At 41.7% G+C, this 26,567-nt stretch overlaps 1 protein-coding gene across 1 annotated transcript in view; it reads right to left on the bottom strand.

The window, feature by feature from the left end:
• Nucleotides 1–1,264: 1,264 nt before the first annotated feature.
• itga8 (integrin, alpha 8) overlaps nt 1,265–26,567 on the bottom strand; it is a 222,680-nt gene continuing 197,377 nt past the window's right edge. Inside the window, exons 28-30 of the mRNA XM_068006777.1 lie at nt 7,987–8,088; nt 5,542–5,664; nt 1,265–2,779 (exon numbers count right to left, since the gene is read on the bottom strand). Coding sequence (XP_067862878.1) covers nt 2,693–2,779; nt 5,542–5,664; nt 7,987–8,088 — 312 coding nt within the window. The 3' untranslated portion in view covers nt 1,265–2,692. The remainder of the gene's footprint in view (nt 2,780–5,541; nt 5,665–7,986; nt 8,089–26,567) is intronic.

Here is a 26,567-nt window from a genome sequence, read left to right as displayed (position 1 = left end):
TCTAACTTAACTCTGGCACCCAGAACATTACATGCTGTTTCCCCGGCTCCTGTCTGTCTACCTTATACTAATATCATTACATCTCACTTTATTTTTTTTAAATTTCAAACTTTCTTTCAAATATTCCTTTTGGAGTCCTTCTGTAATTCAATGTAGCAATAACACCTCGTTCTGATGCACCATACACTAATATAACTTCCTTCACCACATTATAGTACTTAGCTTTTTGATTTCTGTTATAACTTGGTCATAAGCCTCTAACCTGCAGCAGTCTAGATATTTGTCCTTCTCGATGTCAAGTGGTTCAAGTTAAGTTGACAAATGTAGCAGAGACTTTAGGTATAGTTCACCATGCCCAAGAGGTGTTTGGGTGAAGGACCTAACTGCAGAACAGCTTCAACTTTCTTTTCATCTGGCTTCAGGCAAGAAAGAAAGAAAGATTTGCATTTATATAGCGCCTTTCAGGACATCCCAAAGCACGCTTTTAACAATTGTTCTATGTATGGAACTTCTTATTTAATCTCAGGCTTTCTCAAACAGGCTGCCGAGATGGTTCACTATGACACTCTCAAGATCAGCTTCTTCCCCACAAACTAAAATGTCATCTACAATAGCTTCTAATCGTAGAGACCCTCAAGAGTTTCATGTATTCGACTTTGGCACTCCTCAGGTCCTGTCCTTCTCCCTTAATTATTGCCATATTATTAGAGTTCCAGGTCAGGTCAGATATAACTAGGGCAAGGGATTTGTGCAGCGAAACAGCCCATGACCAATCCTGCAATTTTCAACTCTTACCCATGACAGTACGATTTTCCAGGCCAGCAGCATGATTTGGCAGCACACTCTGAAATCTTGGATTCTGCATCAATTTTGCTGCCAAGGCCATTCCTGCTCTTCGCACTGACTCAGACACTCTGATGCAAACTGTTCCCTATCCAGCCTGTCCCGTGTGTGTTCCTGGCCAATGAAATGATAATGCAGAGAGAGTGAACCATACACACAGTAGAGGGATACCATCAACAACAGAAAGGCTGAGAGGGATCCCCAAATTCGAGAGACCCTCAACAGTAGACTGGCACCCAACAGCAGACTGAGGCATCCAACAACATTCTTGGAGACACCAAAAACAGGGAAAGAACCCCAACAATATAGAGAAGGACCCACAGTAGTCGTAGGTACAACATAGGTCAAATGTAAAGTAAAGTTCACTCTACTCTTCACCAACAATGCATCCATCTTGTAGTTAAGGCAAAATGCATCCCAATGTTGACTGTTCAGTTTTATTGGGTTTGGATAACAAAATGTATACGACACAGGTTTATCAGATATACATATAAGTAAATTTAAAAATGTAACATCGGGAGAATTGGAGTCCTTGCTTCAAATGTCAATAAATTTACAACCTCACCAGTAACAAGTGATCCTGCATTGTTGAGTCTAATGAAACCCTCTTACTATCAGCCGTCCAGAGGTACACCAACATGCTTATGCATTTGTAATGTATATTTATCGTACAACACCATCCGATGCTAGAGTGGATATCTTTCACTTAAATCAGAAATATTCCAAAATGATACATAACATACAAATCTAGCTTTTACACAGAAGCTGAATAATTTTGTAAATATCAGTAACTTATGTAAAATGAAAATGAAGGTACAACTGAAAATTGATTGCTGATCACTGTATAGAGGTTATTCAATTCCTCATCAGTACTCCGTATAGTCGAAAGATCGTCATCACCATAAAACATACACAAAACTACTAGAAAAACCTTAAATGAAAATTCCACATATGGCTAAATCCCAGTGTAAACATGCTTCAGAAACTTATAAATACATATAGAAAATATTGCACGTTTAAAAATCTGTTACTCCCACTACCAGTGTAGGGTGACACCATGCTTCAAATTGTTTCACATGAAAATATCTGGACATCAAGAGTGCAGGTTCCTTGTAAAGCCACAAAATGAAGTACCACATTTAGTGATTTATGTTTCAATTACCTCCTTCCTGGCTAGTCTTGTTTGTTTGGATTTACTTCCCGTTTTATTTAAAACAAAATAATTTGTTCACAGATCTGCCTTTCATCTTACAGAGAAAATCGCTTATCCTTTAGTACTATCTTTACCAATAGCTCAATACAAACAAGAGAAATTAACACTACGATTGCCTTACAAGATGTTATATTCCTTACCACCCTGTGCATTTCAAATGAGTTGCCCAATAAGGAAGGCAATATGTAATTCATGAAATATGGTACTGCATTTAAAACACTGCACCCATGAGACTAACGTAATATGAATGGTTTCTGACTATAAGCGAAGACAGCTGTTAATTACTTAGAACAATTTTATCCGATTTACAAAGTGCACAGCACCTGCACTTAAAAAATATACTTCAAGACAAACAGTGTAACTTAAAAGTAACAGTCCCACCTTATACCCCTATACAGCATTAAGTGGCATTTTATTGTGTTATCCTGTCAGAAGGCTAGCTGCAAAGTAACTTGCAGATGATTGCATAGTCAACAATGGAACGCCATGGCACTTTCACTGCTAAATTGTCTCGCTCGAAGTTCATTTGCTCATTTCTTCTTCACATTGACCAAAAGCAAATATAAGGAAGTAATTTTCAGTGGTGTGGACACATCTTTAAAGTATCTGTTTAGTGGATTAAGGTAGCAGTAGTCCTCAGGCATCTGTAGCCTTTTCTGGGTGAAGCTGTTCTCGATCTGTCATGTCGTCTTGAGGTGGGCGAGCTCGATCAAAGAAGCCAAACTAGGGAAACAGTGCCAGATTAAATGATGACTTCTCACCACAACAAAGTGATTACACTAGAAGTACAAGAACTGTTAACTCTAGTTTACGACTAAATGTCTAGACACAGCCAGATATTTTTTTTTTAACATCAAACAAATTAAATGTTGCTTAAATGGTCATAACAAAGACAAGCTTACAATACAATAATGCACAACAGCTGGGTATTAAAAGTTTCAGAACTTTTTATTACAGCCTTTCTGTTTTCACATTTTGTTTGAATACCACTGTTTAATACTTTCCAATCCACTCTTGTTTGCTATTAAATTTTCAAGAAGCTCAAATAAAAATTGAAAATATTTTACAAGACCCCAGTGTCCAAGTTCACAATATTGGGCCATATTTGATAAAATGGTCTAAAGTTTAAGTTACAGGAAATGGTCCTGATTTTCTTTCTCTGCATTTGCAGATGTAGCCATTAGGTGGCACAACAGTCATGAGTAGCTGTGATATCTGAACAAGCACTCGTGTGCTATTGGCAAATTTAAAATATTATTACATTTACAACACCTCAAACATATCGTGGGCTAGATTTTCCCATTCATAGTTAAAGGTCAGAAAATTTGGATAAAATTTGCTAAACATTGATCAATATGATTCTTCCAATTTGTCTTTAAATCAGGTATTGCATTGTTAATTACTAATCCTACTAATATTTTTTCCATTACAAATGTTAACTCGTGCCCATAGTGTACTATACTGTGGTAAATATTGCACTGTAGCATTCTACATGTTTTGCACTAATGTAGTTTTGGCTTGTTTGAGGATTGTTTAAACGGCCTTCATATTGAATCAAAGCCAAAGTCAAGCTATTTCTGAACAGCTAATAATATTTCCTTCAGCTCAATAACAAATTAGCTGAACTCAACTTCCATCTCACTACATAATAAAATCTGAGCTTTTTTGAGGTCAAAACTAGCAGACCTCAGCTCTGGCTTAATGCTAATAAACTGCCCCAGTTCAGATAGGATTGACCCAGTTTGTTGTTTTCAGACTGCAAAATAAGTCAAATTAAGAAACATATTTTAAAAACATCAAAAACCTGTATTTAAAAGAAAAGGTTATTCTTATCAGTCTATAAGGGTGCTCCCCCCACCCCCCACATGACAAGCAACAATTTATTTCTAGTGACTTGCATTGCTGGACTATAAGTAACACATCAAGGGACAGAGTTAATTTCTCTGCTAAAACAGTGGACAAAAAAGTGTCATACAAGTGCCGCAAAAATTTGTCTGTGGGCAACAGAAATTTCTAAGCTTCAATTATTGTACTTCACATGAAATGTCAGAGTGCCCAATGGTTTCATAGATCTATATACATACTCTGGCTGATCTCCCATGTCATCGTTCATGCTGAGTTGGACAATACACTGCTTAATGATAGGGATGTTATGCCATGTAATGCACAATGTATTATCACAGCCACACGTATGTGGGGACTGAATAAGTTGGCCATTACTCTGCCCTGCAGCTCAGCATTTCCCAGAGTAGGGCAGAGAAGAAGGGGTTAAAGACCCAGTTACTTCAGGTCTCCACTTCCCTTCCATCCCACCAGGATTTTCTGGGGTTGCCCTATGGGGTACAACTGGGTCTTGTGCCTCAAGTAGGCACAGGTCCAATGTAGTTATTCTCATGAGGCAGGATGCTTCAATTTCGTCAGGCAACTCAGGGACACCCAGTGAAACTTGGCTGCTTTGGCTGTTTCTGGTTCTGGAATCCCAACAGACCTGGGGGGGGAAGGCCAAAGACATTTGGATCAGTGTGAGATGTTCATTTCAACATTCCCTCCCCGCCCCCCTAATAGCAATGCTCAGGGGCTGCACCCACAACGCAGGCTGAGAGGACTCCTATGTTGCAGGTGCAAAGCCCAGCCAGGGGGCAGGCTTGTGGCTGGAGTTCCCCTGGGCCATATTTATATGTATGTCCTGTCAGAGGAAAAATGCGAGCAGCTACCTCTCCACAGAGACTGAGCACCCCATTGAATGCCCAGAGAGGAAAATCAGCCCTTAGGTCAAAGTGAGGTTTTTATTTCAAGGTATTCTGAGATTTTTACTTGTGTTTGGGAATTGGATTCTGCACCCCTGTCCATTTTTCCATGAAAACACTAAATGAGTGGCCTTAGTTAACACTATAGGGATAAGTTTCCTTAGGGCTTCTTCCACCACGTCACTAACTACAGCTGAAACTCCGTTTACACACATAAACAAGGTTGTCATTGAACTTCCACTGAAGTTATGGTGGCGAATCGGAAAATGCCTTGAGGAAATTCGGCCCCAGAAGTTCCTTTACTGGTGTACTTAATTTTCATCTCTTAGCTTTTTTAAAGCTCGGTATAAACAGGAGGGCAATATGTAGCAAACTGGAGGTGGTTATATGGGGTTTAGGAGTCATCAGGAGGGAGTTGTGGGACTTATCAGCAATTGTAGGGATACTAGGCTTTAGTAGCATTGGGAGGTGATTCTGGGTAAAATCCTGTGGGCTGCAAATTGGGCACTCTGATTTCTGTATCTGAATTCCTGATATGTATTCCCATTGTACGAAGCTTTGCGCTGAGAGTGCAAAATTGTAAAATTTGGCCCTTCATATATTGCAGATGATATTTTATAAAGTATTATTAAATCAGTCAGATACTTGATGGGTTAACAATTAGTTTTTTTTAATTAGTGCACATTGTGTATTGCTAATGAGATGTAATTGGAGAGGGATAAGAAATTGAAACCATACCTTCCACATGACTAAGATCAAAATAGCCAGAACCAGCAAACCAACCAGTACAGCTAGAATTATGACCCACAGGGGAATTGCAAGTGAAGCATCAGGTGTGGCCCAAATCACTGAGGTCCTTATCTAGGGCAAGACAAACATGGCAAATTAGGTTTCTGCAAAAAATACTTTTTAAAAAATTGAGATACAAGACATAATACTCTTTATTACTGCAGTTATATGGTTGTGTAACATAATTGTGCCCAAGTTGTTTCATGATAGCCACAAATTAATATCATGTTACATTTTCTGACATCGACATTGTGTTCAACATTTTAGAACAGGGGAAAGGGATTAAGTATGTCAGACTGGAATATTCTATATCAGAGAACAAGAAAATGAAAAATGAATTGGATCAGCCGCTCAGTAAATCAGCATTGAATTCATCACAATATCATTGAAAGTAAACTGCATGCAGCAAAATACTTGTACCTCTTTGAAAAAGATACGGTAACAAGCATGAATAAAACAACTGACTCTGGATCTCTCTGTAGCTTCATTCATTTTACTTATGAAATCCTTTCATTCTTCCTAATTGATTCCTTACAGTGCACATTCCTAGGATAGTATTATAAATTATGGGATTATTGTGCGATATTTTCATTTGATTTAATTGTAAGGAACTTGGGGTTAATTGCGTACATTACTCTTCATTGTTAAATATAGCTCCTATGTCTCCCAGTGTTGCTTGCAGTCTTAAGAGGAGAACCCCAGTAATAACCAGATGGTTTGCTTCATTAAGGGCAGGGAGCAAGTGGCAAGAATAGAAAAAGGCCGGTCAGAGAGCGGAAGATGCAGGGAGTGAGCACAGACCGGGAGGGAGGAGGAGTTGGGATCTGAAAATAGAGCCGGGTTGGGACCGAGCAGAGCACGGGTGGGCCGGGGAGCAAAGTACAGCATAGGCAGCCATGAAGTGAAGGGAGCACAGGTGGGCAGGAGAGTGAGTATCAATGTGGCTGCATTGTATGTTTTTCTCGATGTGATTCTTTGTAAGTGACTGGTCTGTGATGATGACATTAACGATAAATAATGCAGTTAGCATAGTCCAATCATCAATGCTAGGATAATGATATGAACAGAAAGGAAAAGGGCGATTGGAATTGTGGCCCCATACAATGTAAATGAGCAGCCCTGCCTTATTAATAATAAGTATATTAATTTTGTTTTTATTTGAAATCAATATGGTCATTATAAAAATATAGGACTGGCTATATGTCAGTATGGTTTCAGTATGTATGTCGTCTATTTTTCTTTCCTTTACACTTGTCTGCAATAAATTTCATCTGCCCTTGTTCTGCCCACTAACATATCTTATCCAACTCATTCCGTAATTTCTGAGCTGCCTCCTTTGATTCCAATGCACCTCTTTGTTTGGTGTCATCTGCAAATGGGACTAATTTGCATTGGGTTTCTGAAACATAGAAACATAGAAAATAAGAGCAGGAGGAGGCCATTCGGCTCTTCGAGCCTGCTCCGCCATTCAATATGATCATGGCTGATCCTCTATCTCAATACCATATTCCCGCTCTCCCCATATCCTTTGATGCCTTCTGTGTCTAGAAATCCATCTAGCTACTTCAAATGTAATGTAATTGCTCATCAAATATAATGGATGAAATGGCTCAACATTGGGCCATTGATAAATGCTATTACAGGATGTATTTATCGCAGATTAAATATCAAAGGTATGTGGCCAATTAGTATATATAATGGTAATCTAAGTGCAAGTATTTGACCTAGAGATTTACATTGGTGCCACTTATTCTCTTGTCCTCATCTCAGTGGTGCAAAGATACACTTGTAGAATACAGGAGGTGAAAGTACTTGTTTTGCATAACCATGAACTGGAAAATGAGTTGTGTGAAGCTATAGACTTGGGGTCTAGAGAATAAGTTCTGTGACACTTCAGACCCAGGGGATGAGCTATGTGAAGTCCTAGGTTTTTTTTTACTAAGAGCAACCAGCATCAGTAAAAATACATTGATGAACAAATATTCAGGATTTTGGGGATATTATTCACATGTGATCTCAGCACATTCTAACTAAAAAATTGTCAAAAAAATCAAACTAAGACATTATGGACTACAAATTTAAATTCCAGAACTTTTGAAACAAGGTTTGGAAAGTATAGTATTAGGTAAGAACAGTGTCTCTTTAAATAAATGTGCAATTTTTATTGTAGCTCGTAGCAATAGATCTGGTGCTTCTCATGAGTTTATTGCATTTCTGCTAAAGCTATGTTAACACATACTATAGTACACAACCAGGGAAAGAAGCAGTCAGCCTGAGTAGAAGGAAGTTGTGTCTTGGTAATTTCTCTCTGGATCCTGAGACTGTATACATCCGGTTAGTGTTATCTAAGCAAGTCTCATGTTTATAAAATGTGTTTTCCCTCAAGGCACTTACCACAGTACTTGCGCTGGGTAATTCCGCTGGCTGGATTTTGTATGGCATTTCCTTCACTACAAATGACACCAGAGACTGCAGAGAGTAATGGTTATTTCTTCTCTGTCAAAAAAAAGTAGAAAAATGAACTACATATTAAAAAAGTGAAACGAAAACACAATTCCTAGTGTTTGGTTTTCTAGGGTTTTTTTAGCTGCAGCAAATAAAAGAATTGAATTTGATTTCTCTACCTCGGCTGGACAAAATTGGCAAAAATCAGTTTTCCCAAACCAAATGTATTAGAAATAATACATGTTTACTTGCTTATACTGGATAGGAATATCAGCTTACCCAGACATTTCTTTACTTAAATTGACTGTAAGTAAATGTTCTGAAATCAGTTTGCTTTCTATGGTGCTAATGAAATGGCACATGTTGCTTCTTCCAGAACTTGAGCCAAGTTTGTAGCTTACTGATGATTTATGACATTAGTGGACTGATTAAACAAAATAACTGCTGAGCTTCTCCCTGTTTTTTTAAAAGACCTCTTTGAAGATTCAGAGTACATGGCAGTAGGCAGTCACTTACCCTACCATAATGAGGATGATTTTAGTAATGAGGATGGGGAAAGGAGAAGATTATGTAAATTTGTTTAAAGGTTAAGGAAAACAATTTTAGGAAAGGACATAAATGGGCCAAATTACTAAAGAGCACAAAAGAAATATATCTTAAAAGACAGCATTGAGCTCATTGCCACATGGGGTGATTTGAATCATAGAATGATACAGTACAGAAGGAGGCCATTCGGTCCACCGTGCCTGTGCCGGCTCTTTGAAAGAGCAATCCAATTAGTCCCACTCCCCTGGTTGAAGCAGATAGCATTGATGCATTTAAGGGGAAGTTTGATGCATACATGAGGGATTAGGGGGCAGGGTGGGAAGAGGTCATTAGAGTGGGAGGAGGCTCGTGTGGAATATAAACACCGGCATAGACCGAATGGCCTTGTTCTGTGCTGCAGATTCTATGTAATAAAAATGCTGTACTCTATTTGATTAAAGTATTATCATTGTTAATATAAGAAATTGAATTAATAAACACAATTGGCTTCTGTGTGAACGTTTTTGTGCTTTTCATCTCCATGAAGTTATCTATAATCGCCCTGTCATTACAAGAATTTATTTTAAAGGGCACCTACTTCAGCGGAAAAGTGTGTGACAAAAAAGGCCGCATGACTATTCTGACTCTTCTTTCCCTTTCTTCCTCTGCCCAATAAAAAGGGTCGACAAACTCATATTCATGCAGATTTGTCCCTTAATCAAGAATTATAATGGTCTCGCCATTCCTTGTCTTGTCTAACTTTGCTATTGACTATTTTTAGATCTGAGCAAACACTGTCACCAGGGATTTCCTCGGAGCTTGTCCTGCTCTGCTGCTGTAACTTTGGCAGACATTAAGTGGAAATCCTCTTCACGCGCCTAAATGGGGTTTCTGCCGAAGTTACGGCGGCAGAGTAGGAGGAGCCCCAAGGAAATCGCCGGCGCAAATCACGTTACTGGACGCATAATGATTTGGAGTGAGTAATGTTAACATAAGTTGGAGAATTAGTATACTACTGATTAAAATGACATTAGTAATTGCTAATAGCCGCAATGGAGGAAGGAAACAATTTGAATTCGGGAGGTTTCAGCCAAACTGTAAAAATGTTTCAAACTGCACGATTAAAATATTTAACCCCCAAAGTAATAATCAGATCAGATGTTGTACTAACAGTGCTGTATGAAGTTTCTACTCATTTGAAAGGAGTCAAATGGAAATCTATTTTATTGTTATGCCTATTGTTTATTTTCACTTTTATTATAACTTACAAAAATATAACAGCCTTGGCATACCACTGTTAAATACAACACACTAACTGAGACATTCTATATGAGAAATGCAAACTCAATTAACTCTTATCTTGGATTAAAAAGATCTAGCCCTCCCTTCACCGCCCCCCCCAACCCCCCGAATCGCAGTTTTAAGAATGTCACAATTCCCACAGGAAATCCCAATAAAGGCTTTTGGAGTCATGACACATGATAACAGGCTTCTCTCTGGAAATAATTTATGTCAGGAAATTTGGCACATCCTATTTCCGGAGTACTGTAGCAGCTCAAAAAATAACACTGGACATTTGTTATAAAAGTCACTGAAATAAGTAGACGTATATTGATTAACACATCAGCAATGAACATATCACAGCTGCAGTTGAGGAAAATTTTTATATCTGAGTTCATGCAGTTTGCTGTACTGTTGTGTTGGAGATGAGAAGAAAACATTATGCAGACTGAGTGGTGCAGGGAGTTAACATACTAGGCCACTTTTTTAATAAACATTGAGGCTATGCGTACCTGTGGTGCAGGCATACTTGTACATGCGGTGCAGGGGGTAACGGAGAGGATTGATGAGGGCAATGCGGTTGATGTTGTGTATATGGACTTTCAAAAGGCGTTTGATAAAGTGCCATATAATAGGCTTGTCAGCAAAATTGAAGCCCATGGAATAAAAGAGGCAGTGGCAGCATGGATCTGGCAAGAGTGTGTTCAGAGTGAAGGTGATAGCCAACAGCTCAACTGAATCTGACATCTCCCAGGAAGAGAGAGAGAGGCAAAATGAAACTATACGGGAGAGTAATCTAGAAGTGAATGAATGTGTCGTACTACCTGCTGCTACAAAACTCAATGAACAGTTTGTCGTTTGCAAACAAAACGAGATATAATCAATACAGTTTAATTACATTTAAATCCCCAGGCCCGGACGAAATGTATCCCAGGCTACCATGTGAGGCAAAGGAGGAGATTGCAGGGGCTCTAACACATATATTCAGAACCTCTCTGGCCACAGGGGATGTGCCAGAGGACTGGAGAACCGCTAATGTAGTACCATTATTCAAGAAGGGGAGTAGGGAAAAACCAGGGAACTATAGGCCAGTGAGCCTAACATCAGTGGTAGGAAAATTATTGGAAAAAATTCTGAAGGACAAAATTAGTCTCCACTTGGAGAAGCAAGGATTAATCAGGGATCGTCAACATGGCTTTGTCAAGGGAAGATCATGTCTGACTAATTTGATTGAATTTTTTGAGGGGGTGACTAGGCGTGTGGATGAGGGTAACGCAGCGGATGTGGTATACATGGATTTCAGTAAGGCCTTCGATAAAGTCCCGCACAGGAGACTGGTCAAGAAGGTACGAGCCCATGGAGTCCAGGGTGCCTTGGCACTTTGGATACAAAACTGGCTTAGTGGCAGAAGGCAGAGGGTGATGGTTGAAGGTTGTTTTTGTGACTGGAAGCCTGTGGCCAGTGGGGTACCACAGGGATCTGTGCTGGGGCCCTTGCTGTTTGTGGTCTACATTAACGACTTGGATATGAATGTAAAAGGTATGATCAGTAAGTTAGCTGATGATACAAAAATTGGTAGGGTGGTAAATAGCGAGGAGGATAGCCTCAGTCTGCAGGACGATATAGATGGGTTGGTCAGATGGGCGGAACAGTGGCAAATGGAATTTAACCCGGAAAAGTGCGAGGTGATGCACTTTGGAGGGACTAACAAGGCAAGGGAATACACAATGAATGGGAGGACCCTAGGCAAGACAGAGGGTCAGAGGGATCTTGGTGTGCAAGTTCACAGATCCGTGAAGGCGGCGGAACAGGTAGATAAGGGGTAAAGAAGGCAAATGGGATACTTGCCTTTATTAGCCGAGGCATAGAATATAAGAGCAAGGAGGTTATGATGGAGCTGTATAAAACACTGGTTAGGCCACAGCTGGAGTACTGTGTGCAGTTCTGGTCGCCGCACTACAGGAAGGATGTGATCGCTTTGGAGAGGGTGCAGAGGAGATTCACCAGGATGTTACCAGGGCTGGAGCGCTTCAGCTATGAAGAGAGACTGGGAAGATTGGGTTTGTTTTCCTTGGAGCAGAGGAGGCTGAGGGGGGACATGATTGAGGTGTACAAAATTATGAGGGGCATAGATAGGATGGATACTAAGGAGCTTTTTCCCTTCGTTGAGGGTTCTATAACAAGGGGGCATAGATTCAAGGTAAAAGGCAGGAGGTTTAGAGGGGATTTGAGAAATAACTTTTTCACCCAGAGGTTGGTTGGAGTCTGGAACTCACTGCCTGAGAGGGTTGTGGAGGCAGGAACCCTCATAACATTCAAGAAGCATTTGGATGAGCACTTGAAATGCCATAGCATACAAGGCTACGGACCAAATGCTGGAATATGGGATTAGATTAGACTGGGCTTGATGGCCGGCGCGGACACGATGGGCCGAAGGGCCTCTATCCGTGCTGTATAACTCTATGACTCTATGACTCTAATTAATAATGAAGAGAATTCAAACACCGATTCAACATTAGAAACACGAACTCCCCTGGGACTCAGTAGCATTTGCCCTTGTCCGCCACCTTACACTTTTAAAAAGTGTAAAAGCTCTTAAAAGGGCTGCCGATAGTAAACGGTGAGGAGGATAGTAATAAACTTCAAGAAGACATAGACAGGCTGGTGAAATGGGAGGACATATGACAGATGAAATTTAACGCAGAGAAGTGCGAAGTGATACATTTTGGCAGGAAGAATGAAAAGAGGCAATATAAACTAAATGGTACAATTCTAAAGGGGGTACAGGAACAGAGAGACCTGGGGGTATATGTGCACAAATCTTTGAAGGTGGCAGGACAGGTTGAGAAAGCAGTTAAAAAAGCATACGGGATCCTGGGCTTTATTAATAGAGGCATAGAGTACAAAAGGAAGGAAATTATGTTGAACCTTTATAAAATACTGGTTCAGCCACAACTGGAGTATTGTGTCCAATTCTGGGCAAAACTCTTTAGGAAGGATGTGAAGGCCTTAGACAGGGTGCAGTAAAGGTTTACTAGAATGGTTCCAGAGATGAGGGACTTCAGTTATGTGGATAGACTGGAGAAGCTGAGGTTGTTCTCCTTAGAGCAGAGAAGGTTAAGAAGAGATTTGATAGAAGTGTTCAAAATCATGAAGGGTTTAGATAAAGTAAATAAAGAGAAACTGTTCCCATTAGTGGAAAAGTTGAGAACCAAAGGACACATATTTAACGTGATTGGCAAAAGAACCAAAGGCGACATGATGAAAAACATTTTTATGCAACGAGTAGTTGTGTTCTGGAATGTGCTGCCTGAAAGGGTGGTGGAAGCAGATTCAATCGTGACTTTCATAAGAACATAAGAACATAAGAAATTGGAGCAGGAGTAGGCCAATCGGCCCCTCGAGCCTGCTCCGCCATTCAATAAGATCATGGCTGATCTGATCCCAACCACAAATCTAAAGAACACAAGAAGTCGGAGCAGGACCCGGCCACATAGCCCCTGGGCCCCCTCCACCACCCACAGGGCATTGACCGATCCGAACTCAGCTTCATGTCCAATTTCCTGCCCGCTCCCCATAACCCCTAATTCCCTTTACTTCGAGGAAACTGTCTATTTCTGTTTTAAATTTATCTAATGATGTAGCTTCCACAGCTTCCTGGGGCAGCAAATTCCACAGACCTACCACCCTCTGAGTGAAGAAGTTTCTCCTCATCTCAGTTTTGAAAGAGCAGCCCCTTATTCTAAGATTATGCCCCCTAGTTCTAGTTTCACCCATCTTTGGGAACATCCTTACTGCATCCACCCGATCAAGACCCTTCACAATCTTATATGTTTCAATAAGATCGCCTCTCATTCTTCTGAACTCCAATGAGTAGAGTCCCAATCTACTCAACCTCTCCTCATATGTCCGCCCCCTCATCCCCGGGATTAACCGAGTGAACCTTCTTTGTACTGCCTCGAGAGCAAGTATGTCTTTTCTTAAGTATGGAGACCAAAACTGTATGCAGTATTCCAGGTGTGGTCTCACCAATACCTCATATAACTGCAGCAATACCTCCTTGTTTTTATATTCTATCCCCCTAGCAATAAAAGCCAACATTCCGTTGGCTTTCTTGATCACCTGCTGCACCTGCATACCAACTTTTTGATTTTCTTGCACTAGGACCCCCAGATCCCTTTGTACTGCAGTACTTTCCAGTCTCTCGCCATTAAGAAAATAACTTGCTCTCTGATTTTTCCTGCCAAAGTGCATAACCTCACATTTTCCAATATTATATTGCATCTGCCAAATCTCCGCCCACTCACCCAGCCTGTCTATATCCCCTTGCAGGTTTTTTATGTCCTCCTCACTCTCTACTTTCCCTCCCATCTTTGTATCATCTGCAAATTTTGATATGTTGCACTCGGTCCCCTCCTCCAAATCGTTAATATAGATTGTAAAGAGTTGGGGACCCAGCACCGACCCCTGTGGAACACCACTGGTTACTGGTTGCCAGTCCGAAAATGAACCATTTATCCCAACTCTCTGCTTCCTGTTTGATAACCAATCCTCCACCCATGCCAGAATATTACCCCCAATCCCATGATTTTTTATCTTAAGTAATAATCTTTTATGTGGCACCTTGTCGAATGCCTTCTGGAAGTCTAAATACACTACGTCCACTGGTTCCCCTTTATCCACCCTATACGTTATATCCTCGAAGAACTCAAGCAAATTTGTCAGACATGACTTCCCCTTCATGAAGCCATGCTGACTTTGTCCTATTAAATTATGCTTATCTAAATGTTCCGTTACTGTCTCCTTAATAATAGACTCCAAAATTTTACCCACCACAGATGTTAAGCTAACTGGCCTATAATTTCCAGCCTTCTGCCTACTACCCTTTTTAAATAACGGTGTTACATTAGCAGTTTTCCAATCTGCCGGGACCTCTCCTGAGTCCAGGGAATTTTGGAAAACTATCACCAAAGCATCCACAATCCCTACTGCCACTTCCCTCAAGACCCTAGGATGGAAGCCATCAGGTCCAGGGGATTTATCCGCCTTGAGTCCCATTATTTTACTGAGTACCATCTCCTGAGTGATTTTAATCGTATTTAGCTCCTCCCCCCCGAGAGTCCCCTGTTTGTCCAGTGTTGGGATATTCTTAGTGTCCTCTACTGTAAAGACTGAAACAAAATATTTGTTCAGCATTTTTGCCATCTCCATGTTTCCCACCATTAATTTCCCGGTCTCATCCTCTAAGGGACCTATGTTTGCCTTAGCCACCCTTTTTCTTTTTATATAACTATAGAAACTCTTGCTATCTGTTTTTATATTTTTTGCTAATTTCTTTTCATAATCTAACTTCCCTTTCTTAATCAATCCTTTAGTTACTTTTTGCTGTCTTTTGAAGAATTCCCAATCTTCTATCCTCCCACTAAGTTTGGCTACCTTATATGTCCTTGTTTTTAGTCGGATACTATCCTTGATTTCTTTACTTAGCCACGGATGGCTGTCATTTCTTTTACACCCTTTTTTCCTCAGTGGAATATATTTATTTTGAAAGTTGTAAAATAACTCCCTAAATGAACACCACTGCTCATGTACCGTCTTACCCTTTAATCTATTTTCCCAGTCCACTTTAATCAATTCCGCTCTCATACCATCATAGTCTCCTTTATTCAAGCTCAGTACGCTTGTTTGAGAATCAACCTTCTCACCCTCTAATTGGATATGGAATTCAACCATGTTGTGGTCGCTCGTTCCAAGGGGATCCTTAACTAGGACATTATTAATTAATCCTGACTCATTACACAGGACCAGGTCCAAGGTTGCCTGCCCCCTTGTAGGATCAGTTACATACTGCTCAAGAAATCCATCCCTGATGCACTCAATGAACTCGTCCTCAAGGCTGCTCTGCCCAATTTGATTTGTCCAGTTAATATGATAATTAAAATCCCCCATAATTATGGCTGTTCCCTTATTACATGCCCCGACTATCTCCTGATTAATACTTCTTCCAGCAGAGTTGCAACTATTAGGAGGCCTATATACTACGCCCACTAATGTTTTTTTTCCCTTATTATTCCTTATCTCCACCCAAACTGTTTCATTATCTTGATGCTTTGTCCCAATATCATTTCTCTGTATTACAGTGATTCCTTCCTTTATTAACATAGCCACCCCACCTCCCCTTCCTTCCTGCCTGTCCTTCCTGATTGTTAAATACCCTGGCATATTTAATTCCCAGTCGTTGTCACCCTGCAGCCATGTTTCTGTAATGGCCACAAGATCATACCCATACGTAGTTATTTGTGCCGTTAACTCGTCCATTTTATTACGAATGCTACGTGCATTCAGATAAAGAACTTTCAAATCTGTTTTGTGACGCTTAGTTCCTGCTTTTTCCTTTTTTAACACTTTACCTATTACTCCATACCTTCTGTCCCTTCCTGTTACGCTTTCCTCTCTCTCCCTGCTCAGGTTCCCAACCCCCTGCCACTTTAGTTTAAACCCTCCCCAACAGCACTAGCAAACACTCCTCCTAGGACAGCGGTCCCGGCCCTGCCCAGGTGCAGACCGTCCGGTTTGTACTGGTCCCACCTCCCCCAGAACCGTTTCCAGTGTCCCAGGAATTTGAATCCCTCCCCCTTGCACCATTCCTCTAGCCACGTATTCATTTGAAATATCCTCCTATTTCTACTCTGACTAGCACGTGGCACTGGCAGCAATCCTGAGATTACTACCTTTGAGGTCCTATTTTTTAATTTACCTCCTAACTCCCTATATTCTGCTTTTAGGACCTCATCCCCTTTTTTACCTATATTCCTTTCAAAAAGGAATTGGATAAATACTTGAAGGGAAAAAATTTGCAGGGCTGCGCGGAAAAAGCGGGGAAATGGGACTAACTGGATTGCACTTACAAAGAGCCGGCATGGGTTTAATGGGCTGAATGGCCTCCTTCTGTGCTGTAACCATTCTATGATTCTTTATTGTCTTCTCCTTGCGGCTAAGGCTGCACATAAACACCAGAAAACTATCATGACAAAGTCTTATGGAGTGAGTGACATCTTTACAGCCATCTGCAGGGAAGCCCCAAAGCAGTCAGGGACCAATTCAGAATAGCATTCTCTCAAGAAATTTGTAACAGGCACCTTGGAGACCTTGGGCATCCAAATATTCTATCACTGTAAGATTATAGAAAGACTAGGAGATTGAGAAGAACAGATACAGCTGACTTCACCAACATTGGAAATCCCAGTGTTCCAATGCAGGCTCCAGCTGCAGTGCCAACACCACTGGCATGGCTTCCTCTCAAGCCACTTTAGCAAGGCCCCCAAAGGACCGAGTGGGTGCCTGCAAGCAGGCAGTCGCTAGCAGCCACTGTGTTATCGAGTGTGGCTCCGGTTGTTATAGGGACATCTGAGTTCTCTGGACCTAGAGGTTCAAGGCCATGGCATCCCAGGAGGCTCGCAGCAACGCACCTTATAACCTGCCACCACGGTCACTCCTCCTACTCGGGAAGCACTTCAGCACAGTTTAAAGTTAATGTTAAGAATGTTGAGAAGCAGATTGGGTGCAATTTACACTGTCACCAAATGGAAGCATGAGTGGAGGAAATAAATCACATCACTTTTGTATAGGCACTTTGATAAATTGGACAACTTATTTCCCCTTTGTCTGGTGTTTCAATGCTGTTAGGGGATAGGGAGCAGAGCAGATGAAGCTTATAAGTGCTGTGAATGGTGGGCAACCTGCCAGGTCAGCATGATTACAAATGATGTGCTTTGGGCAGCCTTCGCTGATAGATGGTATTTCCTACACCAGCAGCTTGCATTTAAATAGTACTTTTAATGTAGTAAACGTTCCAAGGCCCTTTACATGGGGGACGGAGGGGGGGAGATGTAGGGGAAGAGATAAATAAAGCAAATGAATGAAGCAGCAGACAATGAGCTCTGCTGTAAAATTTAATAAGAAGTGACCAAGAGTTTTGTTGAAAATATGCATTTTGAGTCGGTTTTGAAGATGGGGAAGTGAAGAGGTTAAGAGTTTAGGGAGTGAGTTCCAGAGAATAGGACCGAGGCAGCTGGGAACTCTGCTACCAATGGTGGGATGAAGAGAGTGGAATGCACGAGAGGTCAGAGACAGAGGACCCAAGGGTGCGGGAGAGGATGTAACACTGGAGAAGTTTTTTGTTGCATAGAAGCTTAATGTTGTGATAACCTTGACAGCAAAAAGAGCTGTCCCAGTTCTTGACTATGTCTATAAGTCAGGCTGTAGCAGATACATAGCTAGGTCACTGTGTTTGCAGTGACATAGAGGTCTCAAAGACAGGTGTCCTCTAATATGCCCAGGTAGAAGTGGTATGGTCTTGGAGTGACGGTGGGTGGCACATAGTGTCTGAGGTATCTTTTCAGCTGCAGGTGATGTTCTACCACAAAATGGTCCTCCTCTTTAAATCATCCAGCTGTGTGGAAATTGAGACAGCAAATCCCAGCCTCCCAGCTATCCTGAGTGCTACTTGTCTTGCTGCAGCTATTTACCACTTTCAGTCCAAGTGTAGCACAGCAAAGTAATTTTACAAAATGGCAAAACTCTTTGTAAAATGATCCATGCACAACCTACAAAATGCTCCCAGGCAAAAAAAAAGCTAATTTGAAAATGCAGCCAGAACAACTGAAAACTAACTTTAAGAAGCCTGACTGAGCAGGCTTTGCTTGCTTCCTCAGCAATGATGTACTCACATTTTATCCCAGCTGCAAGAGATATTTGTGATAATGAACCTGTAAAGAATCTGTAGCATACCTGTTATCAATAATCTGTATTGAGTGTAATGCAATGAGGCACCCTCGAGTGTCATGAACTGTAATTATGTCCAATGTGTTCATTGAACTGTACTTGATGTAACCTGCAAATTGTATGATCTGTATTGTGTACCTTTGGAATGTGATATGGCAACTGTATTGTATGTATTGCTGCAAATTTTATGAATAAAGTATATTTTTTGAAAAAAAAATTTTGTGGTACTCTCATACATCTTGTGTACACCTTCCCTCTTCCCTGCACACACACACAGGTCCCATTTATGCCACCTAATCAATGCAAGTTCCACACCTTTCCCAGAACAATGACCTAGACATTTGATGGCTCAGCGCCCATTTGTCAGGCACAAAACAGGCGGCTAAGCGTGCAATATGGCGGGTGGGGCGCTTGGTGAAGGCAAAAAAATGGTGTCCAGGGTCCGCACCTGAAACAGGCGTTAGGCCCTTTGCATAGGCCTACATGCGTTCTAGCTTGCGGTCCTTAAAGCGACCACTGGAGGCCGCCACCTAAAAGGTTAGCACTTACCTGAATGTGCTGGAGCGCTCCTCCAGGTTCCACAGCTGTGCCGAAGACCGTTGCCGACTCTCTCCTGATCATCCCCCTCCCTCACGATCTACCCAAACCCCCTCCCCCCGCCCAGGACATACCTGAGGGCCGCTGTAAATGAGGCCTGTGGCCCAGCATTGGGTGTGCCTCAGGCTTACATGTTCTGGCGCAGGGACGGGTTCTTGCGTCCAGTTTGTGCCAGTGCAAATCAAGTCCTAGGCTAATGTCTCCATCCATAACTTCTGTGCCACCAGAATTTTACTCAAAACCCATAGGGGTGGAAATGGGGCACTAGTGTCCCGAAAATGTTGGGGATTGACTTACTGGCCCATTCCCGCTGTCGCTATGGACACGTCACTCCTTCCCCAGGCCTATTGCTGGGCTGCCGAAGTGCCTCTGAGTCAGATGGTAGGCTCATTTAAAATGCAAATCAGGGCTCCCCCTCCCTCTCAGGATCTACCTGCGGCTGCCACCAGTGTCCCAAAAGCAGTGAGCTGCCTCGGGTCGCCTGTTAGGCATATGCAGAGCGCCGATAGGATCTTAATAAGTCCTGGGCCTGAAAACCACAGCGGCCTGCTGGAATGGGCAGCCAGCCAGCATGCTCTGCTCTCCAGCCGCTCAGAAGTCAAAATGTGCCTCATAATGTCTTACGTGCCTTTTGCTTCTTAACCACTATGCTTTTCCTTGGTGCCAGTGGGTGATACATGCATGTACTCTGAAACCTAATCCGGAGTTTCTCCTAGGTGCCACCTGAGGAGCTGGAGTGTATGGGCGACTGGCTGCTGCATTACAACAGAAGCCTCTTGGGGTTGTGGTGGACCTTGTTTCATGACAGTTAAATCCTGGGATGGACCTGTTGCAATCATCACCTCTCATTGCAAGGCAAACTTAGCCCAGCCTCCTTTCTGCCAGATGTGCAAGCATCAGAGGGGGCTGGCTGGAGGGCATGCATTTTCTGCTATCCTGAGAGATAGAACCACCCATTAGTATTCCAGCCATACCAGAAGTACTGGGCTCCACGTAGCCACTGATCTACAGGAAAGAAGATCTAATGGTTCAGTGATGGGGGATGCAATAGGAAGAGAAGCAAATTGCTGTCACAAACCTGCCCTCCTCCTTCCCTGTCTCAGATACCCCTCCAAGGCCTCCTTCCCCAACATTTAGAGTGACTCCTCTTCATAGTGAGCATGAGCTCAGAGATTTGGGGGTGGTGGAGGTGCAGATTTTTCCTAGATTTATGGGCTGTCTCGTCTTTGGAAAAAGCAGAAGGGGCCAAATCATGTTTGGTTACCATGACATGCAGTAATATGTAATTCTCGGGTGTAATGAGATGCATACAACAGATAGTTATGCACCGTACTAGGTTTTTTGTTGGGTGAAAGCATGTAAGAATGTGAGTGAAGGAACATTCTGAGGTGAAGGCTGGGGTGTAAAGGGCACAGTGATACCTCATGGGCACTTACTGTAAGTAATTCAAACACTTTGACAGAATGTGAGGGATAGGTTATTGTAAGTGGCAGACATGGTTAGTACAGTGCACAGTGATCTGGTACGGTCATTAAACTTTTTCTGGCACTGAGAGTCATACTGTTGGTATTGGAATTGGCACTTGTGCGTTCCACCATACTTCTGGTCAAGATTGCGCCTGATCAGAAAACCTAAGGCGTAGCAATGTCCTGGATTACATAATTAATCAAAAGTTTTAGAAAACATCCAGCTGCCTCACAAAGGCTTGGTAAGTAAATACAATGCCTAATGTGATGTTGAGCCACAAACAGTAGAAAGTTTCCAGGTTCAATCTCTGCTCTTTGTTGCGTTAGCTGAGTTCAGTTGTTTTGGTGGTAAAGGCTACACAATTGACCGCAGTAAAGCTGAACTAGGCATTGAAAAATTAGCCAAGGTCCCTGCCCCAATCGCTATCCAGTGACCCCCACTGGAATGTGTGTACGTGTGTGTGTTGGACACATAAAAGAAACAACGCTGATACAGAAGGTCCAAGAAAGACGACTGTGATGGTTTGGGCACGTTTCAAGAACGGAAATGGCTAGAATGCCTTTCGTGGCCCTGCATACAGAGATACATGGAACAAAAAGCTGAGGAAGATCAAGGAAGCGCTGGATAGATGATGTCAAGAGTGACTTGTCACAGAAAGGGATACTGAAGCGGCCAGGCTAGTTCAGAACCAGCAACAATGGAGTGAATTAATTCGGCCCCATCTCACTGCTGAGCTGACGGATGGGAATTTAGTAGTAGTTGTGTATGTGTATGCATGTCTATGTGTGAGAGAGAACTAGATTAGAATCAACTGTAATGTAAGGACAAGATTTTTCACCTATTGACTATAAAAGGGTTGATATTTGAGGGGTGGTTTTTCTGCATCTACGTCCAGGCACACTGGAGATCCTGAGTGCAACGAATATCAGAAACTCAGAACCACTAGATTTTCCGATATTCGCTGCACCCAGGCAATCAAGTGTGCCTGGGGGAAACCCAGGACAATCTTCCCACTAGTATTACCAATCCACAGTTTCTGTTGTTCTGCAAGGTGTTGGCATTCAGTGAAGACTAATGCCTGCTGACCTTATTTGTTGGATCCGAGTGATAGTTCTTTAGTGGGTTATGTTTGTTTCAATCTAAAGGGAAATGATGTAACCTCACAATAATCTTAAAAAGATCACCTTGAATGTCGTACTTGTGACCAGAAACAAAATGTTCCAGGTGAGATGTATTAGCCAAAGTACCCAGCTGGTGGGAAACTGTGATCCTTTTTCTGATAAAAAGGGAATGTATTTGGCAAAGAAGTACTTTAGCATATATTTCACCTGAAACCTTTAAACTGTGTGTGCAAGAATAACAATCAGAACTGTCTTTCCTGAAGTATTTACCAGTCAATTGAAGAAAATGGGAAAAAACAGAACCAAAATAATTGATAATTATTTTAAAATGGCATCAGAACAAGGAGGAGAAAACAAATTGCACTTGAGAGAAGGAAATGGAATGGAATATTCAGAAAGGTTCTAAACATAAAAATGTAGCAAGAAAGGAAGCTCATTTTTGACATGTAAAAATGCAATATGCTTTTATAATGTTGGTAAATGTTTGCCGGGAATTTCCTTGGAGCTTTTCCAAAATAAGGTTTCCACTGTATTTTCAGCGAAGTTCTGGCAGTTCTGAGAAGCAGTTCTCAGGAATTTCACAGCCTTTGTCCATTAATTTAATTTAATGCGTTATTTTGCCTTTCTTTGCATTCCGGCATTGCAGGAATACAATATTCCATCTCTCGAAGGATATGGGACTCTGTAGAACATTGTTAGTTGCTAAGCCTTCTTGAGAATTCACGCTCTTCTACGAGGAAGTTACATTCATCGCTGCTTACTCCTGCATAGATTAGACGTGAATACCAAGCCAAAAAATACAAATGTTTGTAAGGGCTTCTTACTTTACAAAGTAGAGGTGGTTTGACAACATTATCATTGATTTTTCTTGATCGAGTCATTGACTTATAGATTCCTCTCAGCCTTGAAGATAATACCTGATGGTCCTGAAATTATGCAGGAGTTCTTCCTGTCACTCACCGTAACTTTGGTAGGAGACCAGTAGACGCCCAAAGAAACTGCATAACTGGATGAATATAGCCATTTATGCCATTTCTCCAAGGGCTCTGCTGGTCTCCCACCAAAATTACAACAGGAGACCGAGAGAACTCATGTGGAATTTCAGGGTCAATTGTCTGCCAGTGCCTAATTCTGCATCTATTGGTTGTACCAGTTCAGACGTAGTTTGTATTTCAAATAGGGAGTTTACCATTGTAGTAAGTGTTGGTATTAGCAAAGAATGCAATATCATTTTTGATGAGGTCCACCAGATAATTGTTCAAGATGAGAAGAACAGTAAGGTCAGAATTTATTCCTAGATGGACCCTTTTGTGGGGTCCTCAATGTTTGCATCCTCTGAGGAACTCACATATCCATATCAACAATGTACCAAAAATGCCACCAAAGTCCACCCAGCCTCTTATTGAGGTCGTGGTATCACATCCTATAATGTGCTGGTAATGTAAAAAACTGCTGCTCTGATTTTTTTATGCAGGGCATCAAAAGAGTCACTCCATTTCTGGATCAAAAAATGCACCTTTCGCAGGTTGACTATTTCACCCTGAAACCAATCCAATGACCAAAACAGAAAGTTGTAACAGCTCCAAATTCACTATGGCTTCCATGAGCTTTGAGACAACTGTCAGTAGGTTTAGCGGCATGCATGTGTCAGGATGTGACTTTGACCCCTTCATGTGGCTTGGCACAGCATTTGCTGCTTTCCAATGAAATCAGACAACAGGTCTGATTAGGTTTGAAAGACTTTTGAAGATGCTATTTAAGTTGCTTGTGCCAAATCTTGATTTGGCTGATTGAGTTGCTAAACCTTGATGCAGCTTTTGAAAGCTGACATTAGAGCTCAGATCGCATTTCAACAAAATATAGTGCTCAGCTTATCTCCTTTCCCATCCAAGAGTGGAATGTGACTGTCCTTCTGAGAAGTGGGATAGTTTGCTGGCTGCAATATCGCAAGCAAATCTAAATATCTTATTTTTTGTCCGAGCATCAGGTAATTTGTAATTAATCTAAGACTTGTACCTCTGACAAGATCAGGACAGGGTCTTCTCATATGAGACTAATAACCAAAAAGGACTGAAAAGCATACACTCATATGATCTTCCCCAATGTATTTCTGCTTTATGGCAAGAGTTGCCATGTACCTTTCATGAAACCAAGTCTGTGAGCCAATGCAAATACATGGCTGTTTGGATGGGATACAACACCAGATACAATATCCTTATCCGGGCCAGAATGAAGTCTGCTTTTTTTTAAAAACAGGCAATTGGAATGCAAGATTGAGGTATCAGCTTCCTGTTTAAGACCATTCCAATTCACAGAGCCAAACACTGCAATTGCTATCCTTTCAAGATACACCAAGATAACAATAAAAGGCTGCTTGGATACAGACCAAAATCTGTCAACTATTGCACTGTTGTGTTCTTTCTGGTGATCAGCTGAATCAGTGTTTGATATAACTAAGCATTCCCTCCAGTTGGAGAGCTGGATAAGGTCATTAGTGGCTGTGAAGGAAAGTTAGCATGATAGTGCAAGTAATTCTTTGGCATCAGGTCAGTCCTTGCCATGGCAATTAAAGTCGCTGATCAAGGGACAGGTGCAGCTAGGGAGAGATGCTCAAATTCTGTCAATAACAGACAAAGTGTGGTAAACTGCTGCCAAAATTACCTTCCTTTCCTTAATGTGAACACTGCTCAAATGGAGGCACATGAATCCAAATCTCATCTGCTGGAGATTATCAATCCATAACTGGAAAATATGGCAACTTTTAACACCTTGTGTCATGGTGCACTGAGGGGGGTGGGTGCATAGTCACATAGGGTTAAAATGGAGATCAAAGTAAAAGTACAAAGTTAAAGATGTATTTTTTTCTTAAACAGAGCTGCTTTCATTTGTCAAACAATTTATCAATAGCTTTTCCAGAATATAATCTCCCAATAGGGAAGAATAAGTCTGGAACCACGATAGCGCATAAAGTGAAAAGTTTTTAAAATTCCACAAAGTGAGCAGGATTACTGTAAACTGGTGGTTCTTAAACTGTGGGGAATGAGGTCTGTCCAGATGTAGCACAGAAGGATGAGGAAAATAAAGGTGAAAGAAAGTCTGAGGATTTGTTGCAGGCATTTGCAATTTGAGGGTCCAGCCCACTTATTTGCATTTTGAGGGTTCGATTGCTGTCTTGCCGCTGCCCCTCATCAAAGCCTTTGTCACCTCCAGACTCGACTATTCCAATGCTCTCTTGGCCAGACTCCTAACCTCCACCCCTGCAGAAACTTCAGCTCATCCAATACTATGCTGCCGGTATTCTAATGCGCACCAAGTCCTGCTCACCCATCACCCCTCTCCTACAATGACTCTCGGTCCACCAATGCCAATGTAAAATTCTCATCCTCATATTCAAAACCCTTCATGTCCCTCCCTATCTCTGTAACCTCCTCCAGCCTTACATCCCTCTGGGAACTCTGCGTTCCTCCAACCCAACAGGGTTGATGAGGGGAATGTGGTTGGTGTTGTGTATATGGATTTTCAAAGGGGGTTTGATAAAGTGCCACATAATAGGCTTGTCAACAAAATTGAAGCACATGGAATAAAAGGGGCAGTGGCAACATGGATACGAAATTGGCTAAGTGACGGGAAACAGAGTAGTAGTAGTTTCGGACTGGAGTTAGGTATACAGTGGTGTTCCCCAGGGGTCGGTCCTAGGATCATTGCCTTTTTTTGATATATACTAATGACTCGGACTTGGGCGCACATGGCACAATTTCAAAAATTGCAGATGACATAAAACTTGGAAGTGTAGTAAACAGTGAGGAGGATAGTGATAGATTCAAGAGGACATAGACAGGCTAGAGGAATGGGCGGACACATGGCAGATGAAATTTGATGCAGAAAAGTGCGAAGTGATACATTTTGGCAGGAAGAATGTGGAGAGGCAATATAAACTAAATGATACAATTTTAAAGAGGATGCAGGAACAGAGAGACCTGGGGGTTTATGTGCACAAATCTGTGAAGGTTGAGAAAGCGGTTAAAAAAGCATATGGGATCCTGGGCTTTATAAATAGAGGCATAAAGTACAAAAAGCAAGGAAGTTATGTTGAACCTTTATAAAACACTGGTTCGGCCACAACTGGAGTACTGTGGCCACTTCCGTGCACTGCACTTTAGGAAGGATGTGAAGGCCTTAGAGAGGGTGCAGAAAAGACTTACTGGAATGGTTCCAGGGATAAGGGACTTCAATTACTTGAATAGACTGGAGAAGCTGGGGTTGTTCTCCCTAGAGCAGAGAAGGTTAAGAGGAGATTTGATAAAAGTGTTCAAATCATGAAGGGTTCAGATAAAGTAAATAAAGAGAAAACTGTTCCCATTGGTGGAAGGGTCGAGAGCCAGAGGACACAAATTTATGGTGATTGGCAAAAGAACCAAAGGTGTTGTGAGGAAAAAGTTTTTACGCAGTGAGTAGTTATGATCTGGAATGTGCTACTTGAAAGGGCGGTGGAAACAGATTTAATCGTGGCTTTCAAAAAGGAATTGGATAAATACTGGAAGGGAAAAATTTTGTAGGGCTATGGGAAAGAGCTGGGGAATGGGACTAACTGGATTGCTCTCACGAGGAGCTGGCATGGGTTCAATGGGCCAAATGGCCGCCTTCTGGCTGTAACCATTCTAGGATTCTATGAAGTCACCCTGTCCACATCTGCAAAAATGTGTAAAATTAACTAAGGTACAAATAATAGATTCGGTGCATGATTTATATTAGTTC

The sequence above is a fragment of the Heptranchias perlo genome, chromosome 2, assembly GCF_035084215.1.
Source record: "Heptranchias perlo isolate sHepPer1 chromosome 2, sHepPer1.hap1, whole genome shotgun sequence".
NCBI lineage: Eukaryota > Metazoa > Chordata > Chondrichthyes > Hexanchiformes > Hexanchidae > Heptranchias > Heptranchias perlo.
The sequence above is the reverse complement of the archived record's forward strand: the minus strand, read 5'-3'. Positions and strand labels throughout refer to the sequence as shown.